General features: G+C 40.0%; 1 protein-coding gene across 6 annotated transcripts; it reads right to left on the reverse strand.

The window, feature by feature from the left end:
- Positions 1–690: 690 nt before the first annotated feature.
- LOC136417109 (protein tramtrack, alpha isoform-like) lies at positions 691–17,364 on the reverse strand. 6 transcript variants are annotated; one of them, XM_066402637.1, is made up of 7 exons: positions 12,993–13,324; positions 8,515–8,976; positions 8,062–8,245; positions 7,807–7,944; positions 2,067–2,210; positions 1,821–2,003; positions 691–1,767 (listed from the first exon to the last, which is right to left on the reverse strand). In XM_066402637.1, the coding sequence occupies exons 1-7, from the start codon at positions 13,026–13,028 to the stop codon at positions 1,328–1,330; spliced, it is 1,587 nt and encodes a 528-aa protein (XP_066258734.1). In that variant the 5' UTR covers positions 13,029–13,324; the 3' UTR covers positions 691–1,327. The 6 variants fall into 6 exon arrangements, with proteins under 6 accessions (XP_066258734.1, XP_066258731.1, XP_066258732.1 ...); XM_066402634.1 differs by having other exon boundaries at positions 695–1,767; positions 7,807–8,245; positions 12,993–13,319; XM_066402635.1 differs by lacking the exon at positions 12,993–13,324 and adding an exon at positions 17,051–17,364 and having other exon boundaries at positions 696–1,767; positions 7,807–8,245.
- Positions 17,365–20,599: the final 3,235 nt, after the last annotated feature.

Raw genomic sequence — 20,599 nt, forward strand, 5'->3', positions numbered from 1 at the left:
AGGGTAACTTGAGCTAGCCTCACTGAAAAGTATCGTGCGCAATTTCGGAATATAGACTTGAAGAGATTTTTTTAGTAATTTAAAGCTACTTAATCCGAACAGAAATTTGGCGATTTGGAGATAACCCGAACTAACCGAAAAAGAAAATCAATACCTAATTTGGAATAACTTGAATTGGGTTCATAGACACAAATTTTCATAATTTCCACGCGTCTGTAAACTAACCAGAATTAACCATTTTTTTAAGAAGATTAGAGCATCTGCCATATAGACATGTGGACTAGGCTGAAAAACCTCGGTTACCCATCTAGCGTCCGAGTAGCTTCCTTCCAGGGTCTTCTTCCGACTAAACTCCTCCCCTCTTCTCACAACCCTGTCGTGAGGCATTTCTTCACGGACTTCCTTTTGAACTTTTGCCTTCATAATACTTTTAACCATTTCTGAGATTGCTTCCCAGTCTTCCTTGTTGCATGTTAGCAGGTTTCGATATTTTCTTTTGTGATGTTTCGTCTGCATTTAGTATAGGTCTCCTGGCTCTCCAACCTGAACTAACCTGGACTAACCTAAATAGACGTTTTCGCCACATGGAAGAAGGGTCTAACTTGACCAGAGAAGTCATTAGTTTTAGAGAAACTCGAGCTGGCCATTTTATTACGTGTTATCATTTATTTCAAAAAATTTTAAATTAAAATGATCAGAAATGAAAGTATGTATAACTTCTTACAGTACTTTACATAACAACAAATAGAAAATTATTAGTCATTTTCTTTGTAAATACACTTTTTAATGAAATTTTACACCTAAACTTGCCATCACGCATTTTCGCAACAAACCAATAAGGAACTGAAACATCGATTACTATAGCCTAATATCACGTCCTTGTTCACATCAAAGTACCTATTAAAAGACTTATTGCACATGAGCATTAGCGTTTTTATAGTAAAATCCAAATTGAGGCTGCGCAGAAATTAATAGCAGAGCTACAATACATTGCTATTGAGCAAATCATTGGGGATACGCTATATAATAAGTATATAAAGTTTTACATATAACCTAAGATGGAAGTACTTAATGAGCTTAAAGAATGTTAGTTTGAGATAGAAATGTAGTATAAAGTATAAATTAGATTATATATAATACTTAGATAGAAATTTGGCAATTTTTGGCACCAAAAGTTTCAGATCTAAAAACATTACAACCTTATATGCATAGAAACCCTACACATAACATAATCCTATATAATAATAGAGAGGAACCTTAAATATTTACAAAAATTTGGCATTCATATATACTGTGGCACTCAAATTCTTCAGGAAGACTGCTTCTTCTAACAATTCATCAGCGACGTGGTTCTCCTGCTATAGCCCCTCCTCGACCCTACAGCCCCTTGAGCTTCACATTCCCTCCGCACTCTATTAATAATATCAGCCACCAGTTTCTCCTCTTTAACCCTCTGCTCCTCCCAATCCAACCCCTTGTCAGCGAACTTCTTTCTGTTGGTGATGAGAGGTGGGGACGTAGGAGCCATTTCACCTTCCGATGTTTCGGGCTCCTTTTGCAGCCCCTCCACGAGATCGGCTTCAGTGCCGTGCCGCGTGGCGTAATGTCCCATGTACCCCTTCCTGCTTTTGAAGAAGACGTTGCAGTGTTCGCATTTAAACAAAGGGGATGGGTTCGCGAAACTGCTAACATGCACTTTGTATTTGTGACGGTACCAGTGGGTTCTGGAAGCTAGAACTTCGCCGCAACGTTTACACACCACGCTACCTGAAACGTGGTGATATTCCAGTGACTTCAGGGACTGGACATGAAGTAGTTACCATTGGATTGGGGCATGTACTCCAGAAAATCCCACTTTTTCTTCTCGTAGTTCTCCTCTGCTTTGGACTCCTCATCGGTGAGGAAATGTACGCCGGGCTCCACTGATAAGGGCAGCAAAGACACTTCAGGTTGTTTAGGGATAGAGGGGCTGTCGCAGGTGTCTAACGGGTCAATGGGTTCCACTATAAGACATGCATCGGTGAATTATGCTTGATATGATATACAGGTGCATCACGAAAAGATACCTTTTATTTGTTCTAGATTCAGCATGTTGCGGGCTTCTTCAGTTGATATGATGACAGTCTCTTGTTTCTGGGGTATAACGGTTAGTGTTGATGGTAGATTGGTGTGGTTTTGGTTGTTTTCCTGGGAGTAGTCTATGTAATCGTCTGAAATAGAGGGAAAATATCTCCAATTAGAGAAGGAAACGCACAGGGCTAATAATACCTCAGGCCTGGATACCTACTTAGGCAGCAATGAGCAGCTGGATACTATCAATAAAATGTACAGGAAATTCAATAGAAATGTCTTAGTTTAGCTGATCATACCCCGTATAACCGCTATAGGTTGCATACGAGGATATACATAGGAGCGTGGCGCTCACTTTAAGGTGAGCGCAACGCTTGAGCGGAGCGCGAATGTGTCGCTACAGTATGAAACGAACTAGTTTCGTTTCACAATTAGTTACATAATGAACATGGTCATTTTGACAGATGAGTTAACAAATGGGACGAATCGCGATAATGGTACTACAGATACATCGGAGCTCGGCTGCAATATGTACAAATTTATACCATTTTCTAGCGATTTTTTCATTTTCAATTAATTCATTCACAATTTCTTCATCGCACACCAAAGTTAGAAAAAATCATGTAGATATGAAATTCATTCGAAAATGCAGTTTTGTGTATCGTGTCATATTAGAGGACGAGCGAAGCGATGTTCCAGATATTCCCACTCGTTACACAAACCTATGCATTTCCGAACTGGTTACATAAATAGCTATTTCTTGACAAGTTTTTTCATTAAAGCGTCCATGAACTGCGTGAGGCAACAAGTTTACATAAAAATATACCTCTTTAGCAGCTGCTGTGTTCGCGCAGAGCGCACTAAAAAAGCGCATGTGTTAATTGGACACTTTAACAATCAGCTTCCTGGAAAATATGGGACAATTTAACGGCCTGTCCGCACAAATTATGAGCCATAAACAAACTTATGAAGAAATAACAACTTTAACTAATTAGAGGTAGATTATTTATTAATAGAGGAAAATACATATAACTAAATAAACAAACAATTTTATTAATAATCATTTCTTTTAAACTGAACTATATAATGTATAATATAATTAATACATAACCTACAAAAACGAGTTATATTTTTATTGTTATTCATTTATAATACAATTTTTATTTGCACCGTAAGTTCGTATATTAATCCAACAAGGCCACTTTTAAGACAACAAAAACGTACAATCACAAAATTGCGTGAAAATGCTTCTTACTTATTATAGTACTGTGATAACGTTATTTATTAAATTCTTTATCAAAAATTTTAGTATGCATTTGTATAACTATAAACAAACAGAGCTCTATTTATCTATAAATGTTAATTGCACTTATATAAGTTCTTAATCCTAGGAATAGAAAAGCGGGCTTAGCCCGGCGCAGGCTGCAAGGGCCGCTTTGTTTTTGGAAGAACTTTGATAGAAAACTGGCCAAAGCCTTAACAAAAACGTTAAACTAAAAAAAATAGAAAAGAAAAATATCACACAGTGATTCTAAGGTCAGCTATTGCCAAGAACAAGAGGCGGGATATTTGATACCCCCGGTATTTATTTATTTACAACATGTTTGGAAAATTAACCTTAAACTCTGTTTAAGAATATAGAATTAATCAACAGAAAAAACAAAAGCTCAGAGCAAAAAATAAAAATAAATAACATGTGTTATACGAACTACATACAGCGGCTCCCAAAGAAAAGAAAACAGAGTTTTGTCCCAACACCTATACACTATTAGCGTTTAACTTAACATTAATAATAATCATAAGTAGAAATTTGTCCTTAAACATTATTGTCTCCCGTCAATGCAGTCCTCAGCTTAAAAATAACCAGAAGAACTTTAGAAATTCACTGGCTCTAATATAGTAGAAACAACGATAAAGATCTAATATAGAAAATACTATATTGCTTAAACCTACTTAAATTGTTAGTAAACTATTTTTAACCAGCCAAGAAGCGTGGTTAATCACATTACCTAAACTAGCCCTACTGTTGTACTTTTTAAAATCGTACCCTAGAAAAGCCGATTTGTTAGGTTCTTCTCTGTTTACAAATGGAAGTTTCTAAGCTTTTTGTGCATAGAAATATAAATATTTTATTGCTGTTGTGGTAAGTTCTTATCACCGACCTCTAAACCGGGGCGCCATCTCTGGGCGGCATTGCTGCAGCCCACAAAAAGCTAAAAAACAACCCATAGCACCAAAATCAAATCAACAACAAAAAAGAGATTCTCTCCCCCTCTCATATAGCCGGGAAATACCCAGCCATATGGGCAGGACTCATGGGTGCCGGCGGAAACATAACGTCGCTGACCACATCCTTGGGCATGAAACAATCGTGCACCGTCTTCATGTGGTTCTTCATCTTGTCCGGCCGGGAAAACTCTTTTGCGCACACCGGACATGGAAATACCTTCCTTTGCTGTCCCTCGTGGTACAAAAATGCGTGCCTTTGGAAGCTGTACTTGTTTTTAAAGGTCTTAGTCACATCCATTTTGGCACATTCCGTGCATTGATAGATTCCCTCATTGATGGACGCGTAGCGGAACAGATTCAGCCCTCTCACGGACATTTCTGTGAGCTGCTCCGCTGGGTCTTGGCTTTGCGAGGTGGCCCTGCGCCGCATCCGCCGCTGTTTGGCAGGCTTCTGCGCAGGCGCGCTCATGGGGTTGATACTAGTCGAGGGCGAGCTCATGTTGTTGTTATTGTTTAATACGCTTTCGGGAGTACTTATCCTACTTGAGTCGGGGGTGGCATTATTACTGCCCCCCGGCTCGTATTTCCCGTCGAATGTCTCGGTCACCTCCACTTTGGGCGTGAGCAGCTGTTGCTGAGTCATGTTTTGTATGTCTGAAAAGATACAGTTTTCGGTTAAAAACTTCATATTACGGTTAATTTGAAATTAAATTAGAAAAAAAAACACAGGGAAATAAAATAAATCTTAATAAAACCAATTTTTATTTTTTGTTTTACTGTAAATACGAATAAGGTCATGCGTCTAACTAAACTAATAACTAAAGGTAACCAGTCGGATATAGAAACAAAAATAAAATAATAATAAAGCTAAGTAAAATAAAATATCGTTTATAGACGTAGATGAATATTACCTTAAAAGTAGCTTCAGTCCAGTGTAAGCATTCAAAAGGCAAGAGAAAGTTTAGTAAAATTAGGCACTTTGCAAAAATATACGCATCAAAGAATTTGATACGTTCATTTTTTGGAAGGAAAGAAGTATTTTATCTTGAATTGATTTCAATTTATGGGGAGTCAGTCCAGAAGTCGAGCATCACAGGGGCCAGTGGACTGAGATCTAATTTATTTGTTAAACGACATGAAGCTAAATCTGCACTCGTTCATTTCACCGGAGTTTAGTTGGCCAAAAACCAGCAATTTTTCTATAAAATTTAAGCAAGAGCTGAAGTTCAAATTTGCAACAGACTTGACATAAAGAGCCATTGCAGCAGCTGCATCGTTCACTACAAAATTTCAGCTCTTTTGAACATATGTAAACTCACATTGTTATTATGTAATATGTTCATTCGCATTAAAATTTTCGTTTCTAAAGTATGATTTTACTCACACTTAGAATTCCGATTTTGTTAAATCAACAGAAACTTTCAGCGTTCAGCTACTAACGTTCTACCTACATTTCATTATCGTATTTCCTACAAATGCAGGTCAAGCGGAATCTCGCGATATTAACTGGAGGCTCAGGCTTTCATGAAGAACCAATATGTTGGAAAATTATAATTTAAAAAAATACAACATTTTCGGTTTCGGCGGGTTTTCGAACGCAGCTGCCCGAAACAATTGACAGGTCCCCTATACTAGCGATGCAAAATTTTTGCCAACTACGTTCGAAATTTGTAACGTTATTCGTACGCTTATCTTCCAGACAGTTTTTTTATACACACAGGGTGTAACATAAAGGAGTATTACCATAAAGTCGTTAACAGGCATTGCGAATTTGACCACAAAACACCAGGTCAATACATCATTTACAGTACCGGAACGTCCATCCACCACCCCAATGCCAATTGAAATCGAACCCCAAATTAAAAAGAAAACCTTCTTTTGGGAACATAACAAATACTCACTCCCTAATCTTAACTAAAACTAATTAAACATCGCTTATACCGCGCCCAGAAACCAATTAAACAAACAGGTATAGGCCTAATGTAAACCGGGGCCTAATTAACCCTAGACTAATAGCTTTCCCATACGAAGAAAGTAAATAACTTAAAAAGTGCACATTGGTGTCGTTGTTGTGTGAAAGCTGCACTAAGGGTGTTTAAGGCTGTTTGTTCAATTTGTTTGCACGAAGATTATGTCTACGTTTATATATAACAGTCTCAAATTTAACAGTTATTGCGCAAACACGGGCAGAGTTCCCCGATCTTGTTTAAATAATTCGCTTTTTTTGGCAGGTAACAGAGAGAAGGGTATCTCACCTTGAGTGCTGCTACATGGGTTATAAGTCTTATGTAAATATATCAAATATATAAGTCAATAGCAATATACTATGAATGTAAAATTTGCCTCTTGTACGAGGGCATAAGTAACGTTTTTGTATAAGTAAAACAGACACCTATTCATCTACTAAAATACGAATCACACTATAACGTTTATTTAAAACAGCTATGCTTTTGGCTTATGGGAAACCGCAAGTAAAAAAACATCTATCATGTATAATATAAAAAAATATTCTTTTTTGGACTATCTTAGGAAAACCGCCAAAAGCGATAATAAGTCTGAGTAAGAAGGCACTTAAGTAGCATTTTGCTTGTGGATAATCTTCAAATGCGCGAGCATATTATCCTTCCTAGTGAAATCCTTACAGCACACTGGGCACGTATACATCTTGACGTCCATTTTGTGCGATGTCATGTAATGCCGGCAGAAGTTGCTTATGTGCGTGTACACACGATCGCATACCGTACACCTGTACAAATTATCCTTCTCCCTAATGCAAAAGTCCCTGGCAGACTTGTCCGGGTCGGAGATTTTCTTCGAGTAGTTTATGTATCTGCATACAGGTCCGTCGTATTGCGGATCATCCTCTATCACCTCATAATTCATAAACTCGTCTATGTCCACCATTTTGCCGCCTTGAGGCCTCCGCAGCACCTCTCCGTTTCCATTTTCAACAGGACTTTCGTCCACCACCAAATCAGAGCATAGAGATTCCTCCCTTGGAGGGTGAAGCTTGTCCACTCTCAGCTCCAGAGGTTCAGTTTGAGGGGTTGAAATGGGTTGAGGGAGGCCGAATTCTCGGCGTAAGGAAGAGTTGAAGTTGATGCAATGGACGTTGTTGTTTTGAAGCTGCTTGGAGGCTGCAAGTACCGGGGTGAATTAATGCATCGGGATTGGATGAATAGCATTAGTTAAGGGAAAAGCTATAGGGAATGGCCGCGTGCTGTATCACTAAATTGTGTGCCAGACAGAGATTCTGCGTCAAAACTTGGGCTCATTCCTTACACTCTTCCCTTTACCATGTATTGCTCTAGAATATATTGAACTCACCTCTGAAAGTTGCACCACTTATCACCACCAACTCACTATAGACACTTTCATTACTTATAGCTTTTCCCTTCACTAACACTCACTAAGATCAGTAAAAAAACATATGCGTAAGGAATATATTTTTAATTTTTTTGGCGTTACATCAAATAAGAGGACAACAAATAAGAGGAGGACACTCACCCACGGGCATATCGTCGGAATTCCGCCTCTCATCAAACCGCCCCTCTTGCGAAGTCCCAGCCACAGGCTCACCGCCCTCTTCCTTAACCTTTGCGTTATCTTCCTCTTCTTTACTGCTGCTGCCGTCCGAATGGTTTCCTGTAAAACCATCCATACCCATTTTAACCTCCAACATTTCCGGGCTACCCTGGACTACAGAGTCCTTGGCTTCAGACTCGTCGCCGTTTGAATTGCCCGACAACCTTCTAGGCCTACCTCGTTTCCTCTTCGGCTGCATCAGGTAGTTGCCTAACATGTTGAACGACCCTGATGGAGGCGACGAGGCGGAGGCGAAACGTTTGTTTTGGTGCTGTTGCTGTATACGTTGCAGGTTTGGAATATTGGTCGAGTTTTGTTGGGTAAGGGAGTTGGCGATGTTGTCACATTTTTCTTCGTTTACCTGGTTCGGAAAAAGGAGAATTAGATCTCAGAAAAGGGGCAGTGTATTTGCGGATATGTGCAAAGTTTCTCCTTAAAAATCTCTTCTGAAGACGATTTTTTAGATTTTTAAAGCATTTTTCGATATATTTTGTGGTGAGAAAAAACGAACAATCCGCCTGAGACATGTTTAAAGCCTAAACCATCCATATCTGAACGACTCGCTGGGGCTTGAACCCATTAAGAGGAAATTGTCATTTGAGAAACATTCACTCCCTAACAGCGACTTACCTCGGTCAACCCCTTAATCCTCAAGCTTTCAGCCACCCTCAAAAAATGCGTCAATCTATCCTGATCCACGCTAACCTCCCCGCGATACATGAAATCGAGCAAACTCTTCATATCGCTGTACAAGACATCCTTGAGTATGACAATGGGGTGTTTGTCCGGGTGGTTGACGAAGAGAGTTTGAAAATAGGGGCTGCACGCAGAAAGAATCATTTTATGTGCCCTCAATAGCTGGCCCTCAACTGCCAAGGTAACATCTACGAAACTCTCGTCGTGTAGAAGCTGATCGAAGACTGAGAGAAGATTGGACTGATGATTGTTCCATCGCAGACAGAAACGTTGGGTGACCATGTTTGAAGGGGCGGTGGCCGCCGGTAGTGGTTGGTTGTACTGATCGGGGAACCGATAGGGCAGACTTGACATGGGCGGATCAGGAGCAATTTTGATTGTTTTTTTTCGGGCACCCTGTAAAGAAAAACATGAGGATTAAAATGATTAATCGCCCTTATCACGTCGCCATTTTTTTAACAATGGTACCATTTAAATGTCTGGCACGCAATAACAATTCCACGCTGTTTACTCAGTTTCAGATAAGGTTATATAAAGTACCACTCGCTTTTAAGGGTATGAAAATTTAAGTATTACTGCGAATTTCATAACATAACATAGCATCTGCTCGGGTGATGATCGGTACGATCCTTGGTACCACCATCGGGGAATGTTGTTTAACTTACTAAGATGACTTTTCGTTTGCGGCCACATATGCAAAGCTCGCTCCAAGGTTACGATACTACCAGACCGGCCAAATTAAACACAATAGAAACCCGCCCAGATACTGGTAGTACCCAGGACAATTATACGTAGAACTTGTGTTGAAAAAATGTGGCTGAAGCGTATATTTCGTTCGTATAGGTCAAACGTGGGACCAGCGGAATTTACGGCCGCTTATTCATTGTCAAAGTTAGTACTCGAGGTTGCGTTTGAATGTCATGTGTTATGCAAGACTGTTAGTACTTGCTCCGATTTGGTTCTTATTTCACATGAAATTGGTAATGCATCGGTTCTTGCGGGTTTTTGAGGTCAAAAAGAACACTCTAACGCTTCAATAATCCAATCTACAAGATAAATCTCCGATCAATAGTAAAAACCTGCTGCAGTTCCAATCGAGCTGGTACCGCCACGGTTCGCCTCACAATAGGTTCTTGTTCAAAGGGTCTTGCGTTTACCCATCACTGCACACAAACCACTATAGTCTATTTATTTATTTATGTGCTTATCGTGTTGACCCTCATTTGCCTGCGATTATATCGAAGAGGAGAGAAAGCCCATCATCACCTGGGAACAACCAGTAACACGTCCACTCCTTTAGCGGCATTCTAAGCATCATTAATACGAAAACAATTAACTTTCAGGATATCCCCCGTACGGGTAATAAAATCCGCATAAGTATGATGTTCGGTTAATAACCGGCTTCATGACCCATTTAATGGTACTAACATTCAATTACCCACATCCTTAAATCGCTTTCGGATTAGATTTTTGAGCTCGCAATGCGTATTTGCATCGGCAGTTGCGTTTGTGCTGCAACAAGGGTCCTGATGCTGAACTGCAGTAAAACTCTGAGCGTTTACCTTTCAGGCAGAAAATCTCGTCAGAACAAGGAATTCCATCGGTCTTGGCCAAAATCTCGATTAAAACATGCACAATCTCAATACCGATATTGAAATAATATCAACAATGAAACCCCCTCAGTGATTTTAACAAAGGTTTAAAACCCAAATAAGGTTCCTTTCCTCTACCTTGCTCGAAATTGCTTCTTCAAAAAAAATAAGGGTCATAGACGTACCGATTGCCCTAAACTTGAAAAGAATTCAGCCAAATTAAGTTTAGATTTGAACTTCAGAAACTGCGTCATTCGTGCCCTCGTGTGTCTGAAAAAATCCTTTCCATTTTCGCATTTGAGGCTACGAATCCACCATCACCTTTTTCCAGCGAGTTAAGATTAGATCAGGTTGATCCGAGGATTAATCTCCTGATAGATGTTTTATTTATTTAAGTTAGACTGGATTCGATTTTCGCCGCAGTTCTTCCCTCCCTTCAGTTGGTTTCTTCCTTGGTTTGTTCAGGTTTAGATTAAATCCTTTTGGCCTCTTTACCTCACTTTTTGGTTCTTTCATCGCTTCGATCAGTCATTCTTGGATTTTTCTGATTTTCTCTCTTGATTCTCTTTTCCACCTTTTTCTTGCCGAAATCTAATACTTTTTTAATGTTTTTTTTGTATTTTGTGAAACTTCTGCGCGTTTCTGAAGTTCGGTTCTCGTTTTAAATTCGCATCAAAAATGCAGTAAACCGCACGTCTGCATGCAAAAATTAGTTAACTGGGCTTGAAGAAGGCTAGAGGATGAAGTTAACACACCTGCGCTCCCAGGAAAAATATTGTACCCCCCTTGATTGCTAAAAGAACTCCGCTTCGCCTCGTTGGATCGATCAACTGTGATCGCTGTGCGGTAAACTACCACTTTTCGTACTTATTCGTTAAATAACTATTAAATTTCCATTGAATCCGACGCCAGGCGCCTGTTTAAAATGGATGAAAATTTTTTTGTTTGTTTGTCTCTGATTTGATTCGAAAAAATGCATTTGGTGCTGCCATTCTAGATACGATGTTGAGGCTATACTGGTATACAGGAATAATACTGGGCTACAGGGAATCTCGGATTATATACAAGGTTAAATAAAACGATTTAGTCATATTTGCCATACCCCGAAAGGTGCTAAAAATTGAAGAACTTATTCCTCAAATTTAATCGGAGAAAGGATGCACAAAATGGGTCAGTGTTTCATCCATTTATTTCCTATGTTGACTTTGGCTCACATTGCAAAACCAAACCTCATTTTTTGCTTTATTTGTTCAATTACCGGCTTTACTTTAAATAATAAATAATTTCATCCTCTATCCATCTGTAATAACCCATTGCAACCAATGGGCTGGCCGCAAAGCAAATTGGTTTGCAGAATTCCATTTTGTAATTTCGGTTTATATTATTACCGCATAATATATATATATATATATATATATATATATATTTAGTTCATTATTTATCATGTTCATTGTACCTACTTCTGCGTACGCACTAAAAATTTAAAATTCAACCAACTTTTACATCCATCATAAAGGATGCCACACACGGTCTATCGCAGTTGTTTAGCTCGTTCGTAGTTTTTTGTCCGCACCGGTAATCCACTTTTGAATAGAAAAACATATTTGTCCATTGTTTTTATTCAAAAAAGGTACACCTTAGTCATGCCGCTATGAGCAATCGTTTTCGAGAAATGTTCTTTTGAACCACGTTTTGAAATAAAAAGTTCGCAGCGCTTTATGGTTAAAAATTGATTTTTATCTATAAGGTGAATTAAATTTTTGTACATTACCAGCCTTTAGTTTCGTTATCATCAACTTCTCCATTAAGATTTAGGTGCAGAGATTTAGGGCCTAGACAAGCAGTACCCCGGTGGTAAAGCTGCGCAAACCTTTTGGGGACTGTTGAGACTCCGCAAAATCACTAGTTCCAAAGCATTATTCTCGAAAACGACTGCTAGTAGCGACATGATTAAAGTATTCCTTTTTCAAGCAGAAACAATGGACAAATACATTTTTCTATTTAAAAGTGGATTTCCGTTACTAACAAAAAAGCACGAATGAATTAAACAAGTATCGTGGCCACTATGTAGCGTCCTGTAATTAGCAACTTGCGCGTTAAGGCAACTCAGCTGAACCGCTTTATTTCGATCCCAGCAATATGTGGCAGGGTGCCGTAAAGGCGAGACGCCCCGTATATCACTGCAGAGGAAATTTCCAAATTTTGACAATATCGAAAATTGTTATCACAAGGCTTCAAATGCCCGATAGTTCGGAAAAAATTGCTATTTCCCTGTTAAAGCAAGTTTACATATATTATGCCGGAATTTAATCGTAAATCATATTAAAGAAAACAAACTACATGAATCGAGCTAAGAATTTGTTAAGTTCCGTGGTAGATACGCCTATAAACCCAGACATAAACAAATAACTTGAACTCAAAGAGCCTCCCATCTTTGATACAAATATCCGCGTTTGTAATATTTGCTCCCCATACAGCAATCTAACAACAATTTGTTACTAGCAGGAGAACCTGCCGCAGTATTCCATCTAGCCGAGCAGGCCACGCAATCCCCCCAAACCCCCCGAACGCAAAAATAATTACAGATCAAGGTTCCCGATAGGTTGGGATGCGCGCTCACATTCTGCTTAGCGCTTGTTTTCAGCCAACGAGCGCATGTTCCATTTTTTTAAAGTAACCTCATCTCACCTCACATCAACACCGAACATCTGAGCACCAGCCTACATCAATTTATGCCCACATAAAAGTTTTGTTACAAACGTATTTTTTCCTGCGGTAGAGTGACAAATTTTTAGTGTTTGTGAAGAAACAATCACCTACCGCCTCCTGCGGGGGAAGCGCCGCCAATGGGGACATCGCAACTATTGTCGAAACAAAAAAGAAACGTGGTAGCCATGAAACAAAATACAACCCGCCTACTGCTACTTACAGACTACAAACTACAGCCTTGCCTGCCGTGCAGTTTGCGCAACCCCGCGGCTTACATTACATTACTGCCGATTTATTAAAACAGACCACGTGACGAGATAAGTTTTTAATGGGAAAATCGTCCTGCGGGTCCTCCGGACCGGGAGCATGGGGGCTCTAATATTGATTATTACGAATTTATTGATTCCTGCACTATCGGCGGGGTGCATAGGATTTCCTACTCTAAATAAACGGAATTACCTTAGATATTACCTTCCTGCTTTCTGCGACTTTGATACCGAACGAACACCAACAAACCTACCGAACTAAAACAACAAAAGGGTTGGAATCGCCAGCAGGAAGCACGAAAAACACCACTGCACTGTTGTTACGACGCCATGTCAGCAGGAACTCTCACGCTCCGTCCCTGCCGATCGGGTGGTCGGTTCGGAACTTATCGGGGTTTGGTCGGTCTACGGGGTTCTTTCGATCGCTTTTGGCGCAATTACCGCAGCAGGATCCCCCCCATATGTCACTTGATTCGTTACATTCCTGCACCGATGGCCATACGGCTATTTTCCGCTTTAAACATTTTATTAAACAAATTTAAAACTACTCACGACAAAGCGAGGGTTTGTTATTAGTTTCCTTCAAAGAGAGGGTTAATGCGTGGAGCCCTCTCTTGACGTGTCTCCATGTTCCCGTCAGTGAGTGTCAATTCATTGATTTAGATGGCGCGCTTTTCTAGGTCAAAATTAAAACTTACCGCAACTCGCATTTTTTTTTTAATTAAGAGCCACCAGCGCATGTAGCACAAGGCAATGTTGCCAACATTTGAAAACAATCCTTGAATTTTAATTTTTTTAATCGCCCTCCTTACATCAATTTTAAATCATTCAAATTAAGCTCATTTCATCTTATCTAATTAATTTCGACTATTCGAGGTAGTAGAATAGCAGAAACTCAATTCCTCCTCCTCTTTCGCCTTCTTAGCCCTCTTCCAAACTCGTCCGAATACGACCGAGCATATATTTATCATAGAAATTGGCCCTCAGCGTAAAAAGCAACGTCGTAGAACCCGAAGGACGGGAATGACGTCAAGATGGCGTGTGTTTATTGACACTGCCCGTGGCTGGGCTGTGCTGACTGAACCATTGTGACGTCAATCCCAGAGAACTTGCTGCTCTCCAGATTTAAGAATCTAGCCCCAGGTGTATTCACTTTTTTCGGTTATTTTGTACTATTAAGGTAAATAAATAAATTTACTGCTTTCGCCGCTACCAGCGGGTGCGCGAGGCAAGAGGTAGGGGTAGTCGAGTTGTCAAGGACATTTTCGAGCGTTTAGCCAAGTAAACTTTCTATGGTAAATATATGTTCGGTGGTACTACCTTAACACTTTCATTTACTTGTCTCCCCAATTCTATTATCTCTCTCTCTTCTCTTACTACAATACACAAAAATCGTTTCCCTCCGCATTACAATTTTTGTAACTATTTCAACAACAACCGGCAACGTCGCACTTAGCATTTTTTTTCATAAATAGCAAAAAAGACAGTACATTATTGAAACTTCGGGGATAAATTAAGATGATGGCAACGTTGCATTTCGCATTTGTTTTTAAATACAGAAATTTGGTTGGACTGGAAAGCATCGTTGACAGATTGTCTACAAACTCTGAGACTTGAAGGAAGTTTTCAGTATTCACTGAGGACACTTTCTATTTTCCTCAGCGATGTGTGTCGATTCTCGAGGATTGAAATAAATAGTTGCTGAAGGATTGTTCTCGAAGAGATTTTTGAGTTTTAAAGGAATTGTAAGCACTGTGTATAAACGTTTTGGAGAGAATTTTAAAACATTCTTAGACAGCTATCTAGAGATGTATACATAAGTTCTCAGAGACGTTCTCCGGAGATTTCGTTTGATCAGATTTTAGATTCCCGGAAATTCAGAAGGTTTTTATTAGTTTTTTATAAACATTTTTGCAATTTCTAAATACAACTTTTTCAAACATTTTTGGATTTTTTTTACTAAAGAAGACGTAATTGGAAGAGTCGTCTTTTCCTGTCTCCTAAAAACTTAATAACTGTTAGGCATTTCCTGAAGTTTCCCAATAATTGAGAATGTTACTAAGTTTTGCTGACACAAAATTCTAGTCTCTGAAAAAGTTTTTTATGACTTTCAACAAAGTTTTCACAGTGCCGACGTATTTCCCAATTGATTTTCAAAAGAATGCATTTAATAGAAGTCTCCCAAGCGTTTCTTGAAATTATTAAGAAACAACAGCTTTTAGAATTTGCAATCGCTGCTTGGACATTTTTGAATTTATTGATGGGTTTTTAGTTGTAAGATTCGATCCTGATAAAATACATTTTTGAATGTCCACATTCAAATTCTCAGAATCCGATGAATTTCGTAGGAAAAATACACCTTACCACCTGTAAAAATTGCTTTCATAAGCCACTCGTTCTTTTTTTTAACTTTTAGAGCCTCTTTGCTTTCTGAATTCGCATATATCTACGTTTTTCGTGTGGATCTTGAGCCGGTCGTTGAATTATACCATTACTCCCACCGTTGCTGAACTACTTCCACCCATGAGAAGCAAACTTTCTACAGCCAGTTGATCCATTTTTTTTTTCAACTCTTTCTTTGGGAAACGTTATAAACGTATTTTCTAATGTTTTGGTTCCTATAATCTCCAAAAAAGACTCCAAACAAAGTAAACTGCTTAGAAAAATAGTCGTAACGGCACATTTTCACGTAAACGAGTGGAACGAGACGTAGATATTGTTATTTTTGCAAACAATTCTTAAGAAATAGCAACTTTATGAAAACCCCTCGTAATTTTTCTTATGCACTGAAAATAAAAAAATTGAAATAACCGCAATTACAAAATGCAATGGGTTGAAAATTAACAATTTTGCATGGCATTTTTCTTTGCCGTGTATGGCATTGAATTTTTTTTCGCGATGAGTATTCGTCAATAACTTTAGAAAAAAAAACCTTTCAGAATTTTTTTATTCATGAATATCGGCCATAGCGTTTCCGAAACATGAGCTCTCAAAAATGACTGAAAAATGTGCCATTTTGACTATTTTTATGAGCTGTTTAATTGATCCATTGCATGTGAAATAGCGACTCGTAGATCTAATTAACGTTTATCAAACTCTGTTAAGATACATATTCATGCTCTAATTATTTTTAAGTTTTTCCGAGGGTTTTTGGAAAGAAAATTAACAATGACGAACAATCCTACTGATGAAATAGGAATATTCTGAACAGCCGAATTCTGAAGGAGGATGTGGTTGGCTATATTGGTTCTAACGTTAGGAGGAAAAGGAACACCACATCAAAAGATCGGTGTCTTTCCTAGGTGATGTTTCGCATCGTCGTTTTTTCGGTACTTTATCTTAACGAGATGGACAATATTCCTACTTCTCTTAAATCGCTGGTAGTAACAAAAAGACCGCGCTTATAGATGCAATTTGAAAAACTCACTTTCTGATTTAATTGGCACAAAACGCTAAGCAATTTTCCTTTATTCAACCAATGATCATGGAAGGGGTGCATTCCCCATGAAAAGTCCAGCTCTTCATGCGACGATTTAATTACTCAGACTTGCAAAAATCTGCAGAGCTTAAAGTCTTCTAAGATTGCGATTGATGATATTGCAGGATGATGATCTTTAGCTTCTTCCCTTCAGCATCTTCCCATCAGTCCTGATGAGGCAGGGAAAGTGCGAGGGGAGGGCTGCGCTGATCCGTTAGTAGCGTTTTGTGGATCTCCGGGTTTGTTAGGCGGATATGGTAGATCACCGCTAGATGCGCGCAGGAAAAAATCAAAGATAAATAAATAAGTGAATAAAAAGCGAATTTCGCTTTAAATCGGTCGGTGATGTCATGCGCGCGCCATAGGATGATGATCAAGCGAGGCAAGGGTGTGCGCGCAAAATCTAAAAAGCCACAGCTACTTACGCAATACTAATTTGTCCTTGTAATCGCCAATAATCCCACTGTGCACATCTAAAATGTATAAATCAGACGGCGGCGCACTTTAAACCAAACAAAAACACAGTCGACACATCATATGGGTTGATCGCTCGTGGAGGCAAGTTGGGGCGCAAGGGCGCGATCGAGGGATGAAAAATTCGGTCGTCGGGGACCGCACTGGAACGCAGTGGTGCACACCCTCCGAGTAACTAAATAGAACTCGCTCGTGCCCCGGCGCAACCCGTGCTGAGAATGCCGCCACCACCACGCAGCCGAGTTAACCTTGGAAATCGTGGATGTACAGCGGACGAGCACAGTTACAGGGTACGACCAACGTCCAATAACATCCACTGCGCAGCTGGGCCGCTGTCATTTGGCGCTTACGTAGAGGGCTTAAACAGCGGACCAGAAAAGTGGATGTGGGCGTGCGCTGGTGGGTCGCGACCAGAGCCCGTTTGGTCCGCGCATGGAAATGGGGATACACGTGCACGCTATTCGGTGGGGTTGCTGACCCCCCTGAAAAGAGGACGACTTTTTGACTTCTCGTAACACTTTTCGGTGGGCCCGTATTCTCTCTTGCTTACTGTTCACAAGCCGCTCGAGGGTGTATACTCTCTGTATATTACACTCTTGTGTGATATGTTGATTCAGAGCGGTGCCCACCCGGACCGGAGCTCGGTTACAGGCCTACGACTTTGAGGGGGCTGAAACGAGAATTTCTTCTAATGTTCCCAGAGGCGTCCGTAACAAGCACTGTCTACTTGTCCCCCTCCGTCAATCGCCGCCAGTCATTTTGGTTCGAGGGGCGGGAGGGGAATCCTCTTTCCATTTTCTGAAGTTTTTATGACGAAAAAAGGTCTTGATTATGTGATACGATTCCATATTTCGTAATCAGCACTTCAAAAACGTCCTAATAATTGACTAAATTACCAAATTCAATTCTCTGATATTTTGGCACTCATATCCAGAGGATCTAAAACAAATGAATAATGCTCTGTTGCCGGTTTTTGATCCTTATAAGCAATGAACTCTGATAGTATATTGACTTCGTGATCTCTATAAACCAATGATGAAGATAGGCAAAAAAATTTGGTGTTGGACGCAAAGAACGATGACTTTGGTATGAGAGTTAGCATATTCTGAGCAAGAATCTCGACAAACTTACAGTTGATTTCAAAAGATTCTGAACGAATGAATGTATGTTGCCGGTTTTTGCGTGTGTAGAAGTGGTGCTCTGTTGCCAGTTCTAGCTCCTCATACTAGTATTGGAAGCCATAGGAATTATGACTTTGAAACAACGTTGGGTTTCTTTACGACATAACCCCCTACCCTGATTTGGCAGGTGTCAAATTCAAGAAGTTAGGTAAAATTCAAGAATATTTTGTTGCCAGCTCTGGTTAGAAGAATTACTGTTCTGATCGAATTGAGCTTCAAAAGTTTAAAATAATTCAAAGGTGTCTCAGTCTTACATCCCACACATTTCACATAAAATGTCGAAGTCTTAAATTGATCTCTTTGATGAGTAACATCTCTTTTGGCCTTTTAGATACTTTCTTCTTACTATTTTTTGACATTTTTTTACTTTTTTTAGGCACATTTTCGCGCTTTGGAAAGTGCCTCAAACTACATTTCGAACTCTCCAGAGTCTAAATTAAGGCATATTTATGTCAGTCGATCAAAGCGAATAAGAGCTCCTCTAAAATAACTTTTTGCCCGCTTCCTTTGACACCCGATCTCGGGATCGGCCTTACCTATTCGTCCGATTATGAGTTTAAAAACTTATCAAATGGGATGTCTGAAAGTGCAGTTCTGTAAGGGTTCTGGCCCTGAAATGAGGTCCATGCATGGTCCTACCGTGAAATTTTCGAAATTCTCGAAACGAGGTCTTCTCTAAATAAGTGTTCTCGGAAATTTAAGGTCCTATTAACTTCAAGTGAAAATAAAAACCAAATCAAAAAGAACCCATGTTAATTAAACCTCCTCGACATGTTCAGTCGGGCCATCAAAGCCATCGCACCCTTAGAAGAACAAAGAAATCCGAGGCATGACCGCAATGTCCAGCGACAAAAACCACAGCCCAAGACGAACTTTCTTATAGAACCTTATAAAACTACGAATCAGAACTAGAAAAGAACCAACCCGTTGTCATACTTGGCTGAGTAACTTGGAACACGTCGACATCGTCGCATTCTTCCTACTCGATGATCGTCCGTCTCTGTCGCGCCCCGCGGGCCCCCACGGGTGGTAGAAGGAGAAGGGCTGATAGTAACGTTATTCACTTGTTTAATAACCCCGTGTGTCGTAATGATGCTCGGTCATCGCCCCCTCGGTGCCTGTTGCATAGTGAACCGAGATTACTTTGGCCGCATTTCGGTTCGAATGTGGTGGCCTAGGAATTTTTCTTCTATTCGATTGGGACTTATGATGGGAAGGTTCGGTGACCCGCAAAGGGTTCCCACAAGCACCCTCGGAACCCCCGCTCAAACAGAACGCATAAAAAAGAAACAAAGAAAGTACCAAAATAAGTCATTTGTCATTCAGGTTGGAGGAATTTAAGCCCTCAGTTAAAAAACTAGTCCGGGAGCCAAGGAAACCTCCGAGCCATCATGATTTTGATGAGGTTAATACACGCAAGTTCCCTTGGCAACATCAAAATCGCCCTTAAATTTCCGATAATAGTGGAAATATTCGATTATGTGTCCCTGGGGGGCCAACCAGGAAAGCATTTGCCCCAGCACTATCGACCCATAAGTAGCAACCCCGTATATAACTGGTTTCTCACTCTCCCTATGTGGCAGGTCAAGGACCTGTCTGATGATAATGGGTACAACCCCATATAGCTTTCGATTTTCTTTACCACACAGGTGCATCAGCTCCTCATGAGGTGCTCCTAAGGGTTGAAGACCTTTCCGAGGATTAAAATATGTAAAATTAAGTACACTGAAGGAGATTTGAGATGTTTATTTACAAACAAAACCGGGAGGTTCCCATTAGCACTGATAAAGAGGGCATTAACCTTCGTCAAAGGAGGCGGTTGCCTGCCAGATGGGTTCGTTCGAATAACAAGGGCGCCACCCCCGGATTTGAGATATATGGCTACAAATGATTTTGGCGTTTGTTTTGTTTAAGAGGGTGTCCTCGATTTGTCGTTTTCTATCACCCTAGGGGGTCACCTAGGGGGTGGTAAGCGATCGTGAGTTTTGGTTTAAAACAGTGGGAGCTGGAAAGTGATACTTCGACGCCCCTTCAGTTAATTTGCCGTACAGTATGTGTGATCTGAATGATTGTCAAGTGATGTGTCCCATTGAGAGAATCCGCAGAGCTTTAGGGCAAAACCTAAACATCTTCTACTTCTTGTATCTTGACTAATCCGGGGATGTGTGAGAAATTTGAAGTTTCCATGAAATGAACTTAAAAGGTTTTTGTCCGGATATGAACTTTCATCGAATCGTAGCTCTATCGTTCAAAGATCAGTAGGTCATCGAAGGCGCTCAGGAGCTCTACTATTCCAGATCCATATTTTCAAGAAAATCC

The sequence above is a fragment of the Euwallacea similis genome, chromosome 26 (genome assembly GCF_039881205.1).
Source record: "Euwallacea similis isolate ESF13 chromosome 26, ESF131.1, whole genome shotgun sequence".
Classification (NCBI taxonomy): domain Eukaryota; kingdom Metazoa; phylum Arthropoda; class Insecta; order Coleoptera; family Curculionidae; genus Euwallacea; species Euwallacea similis.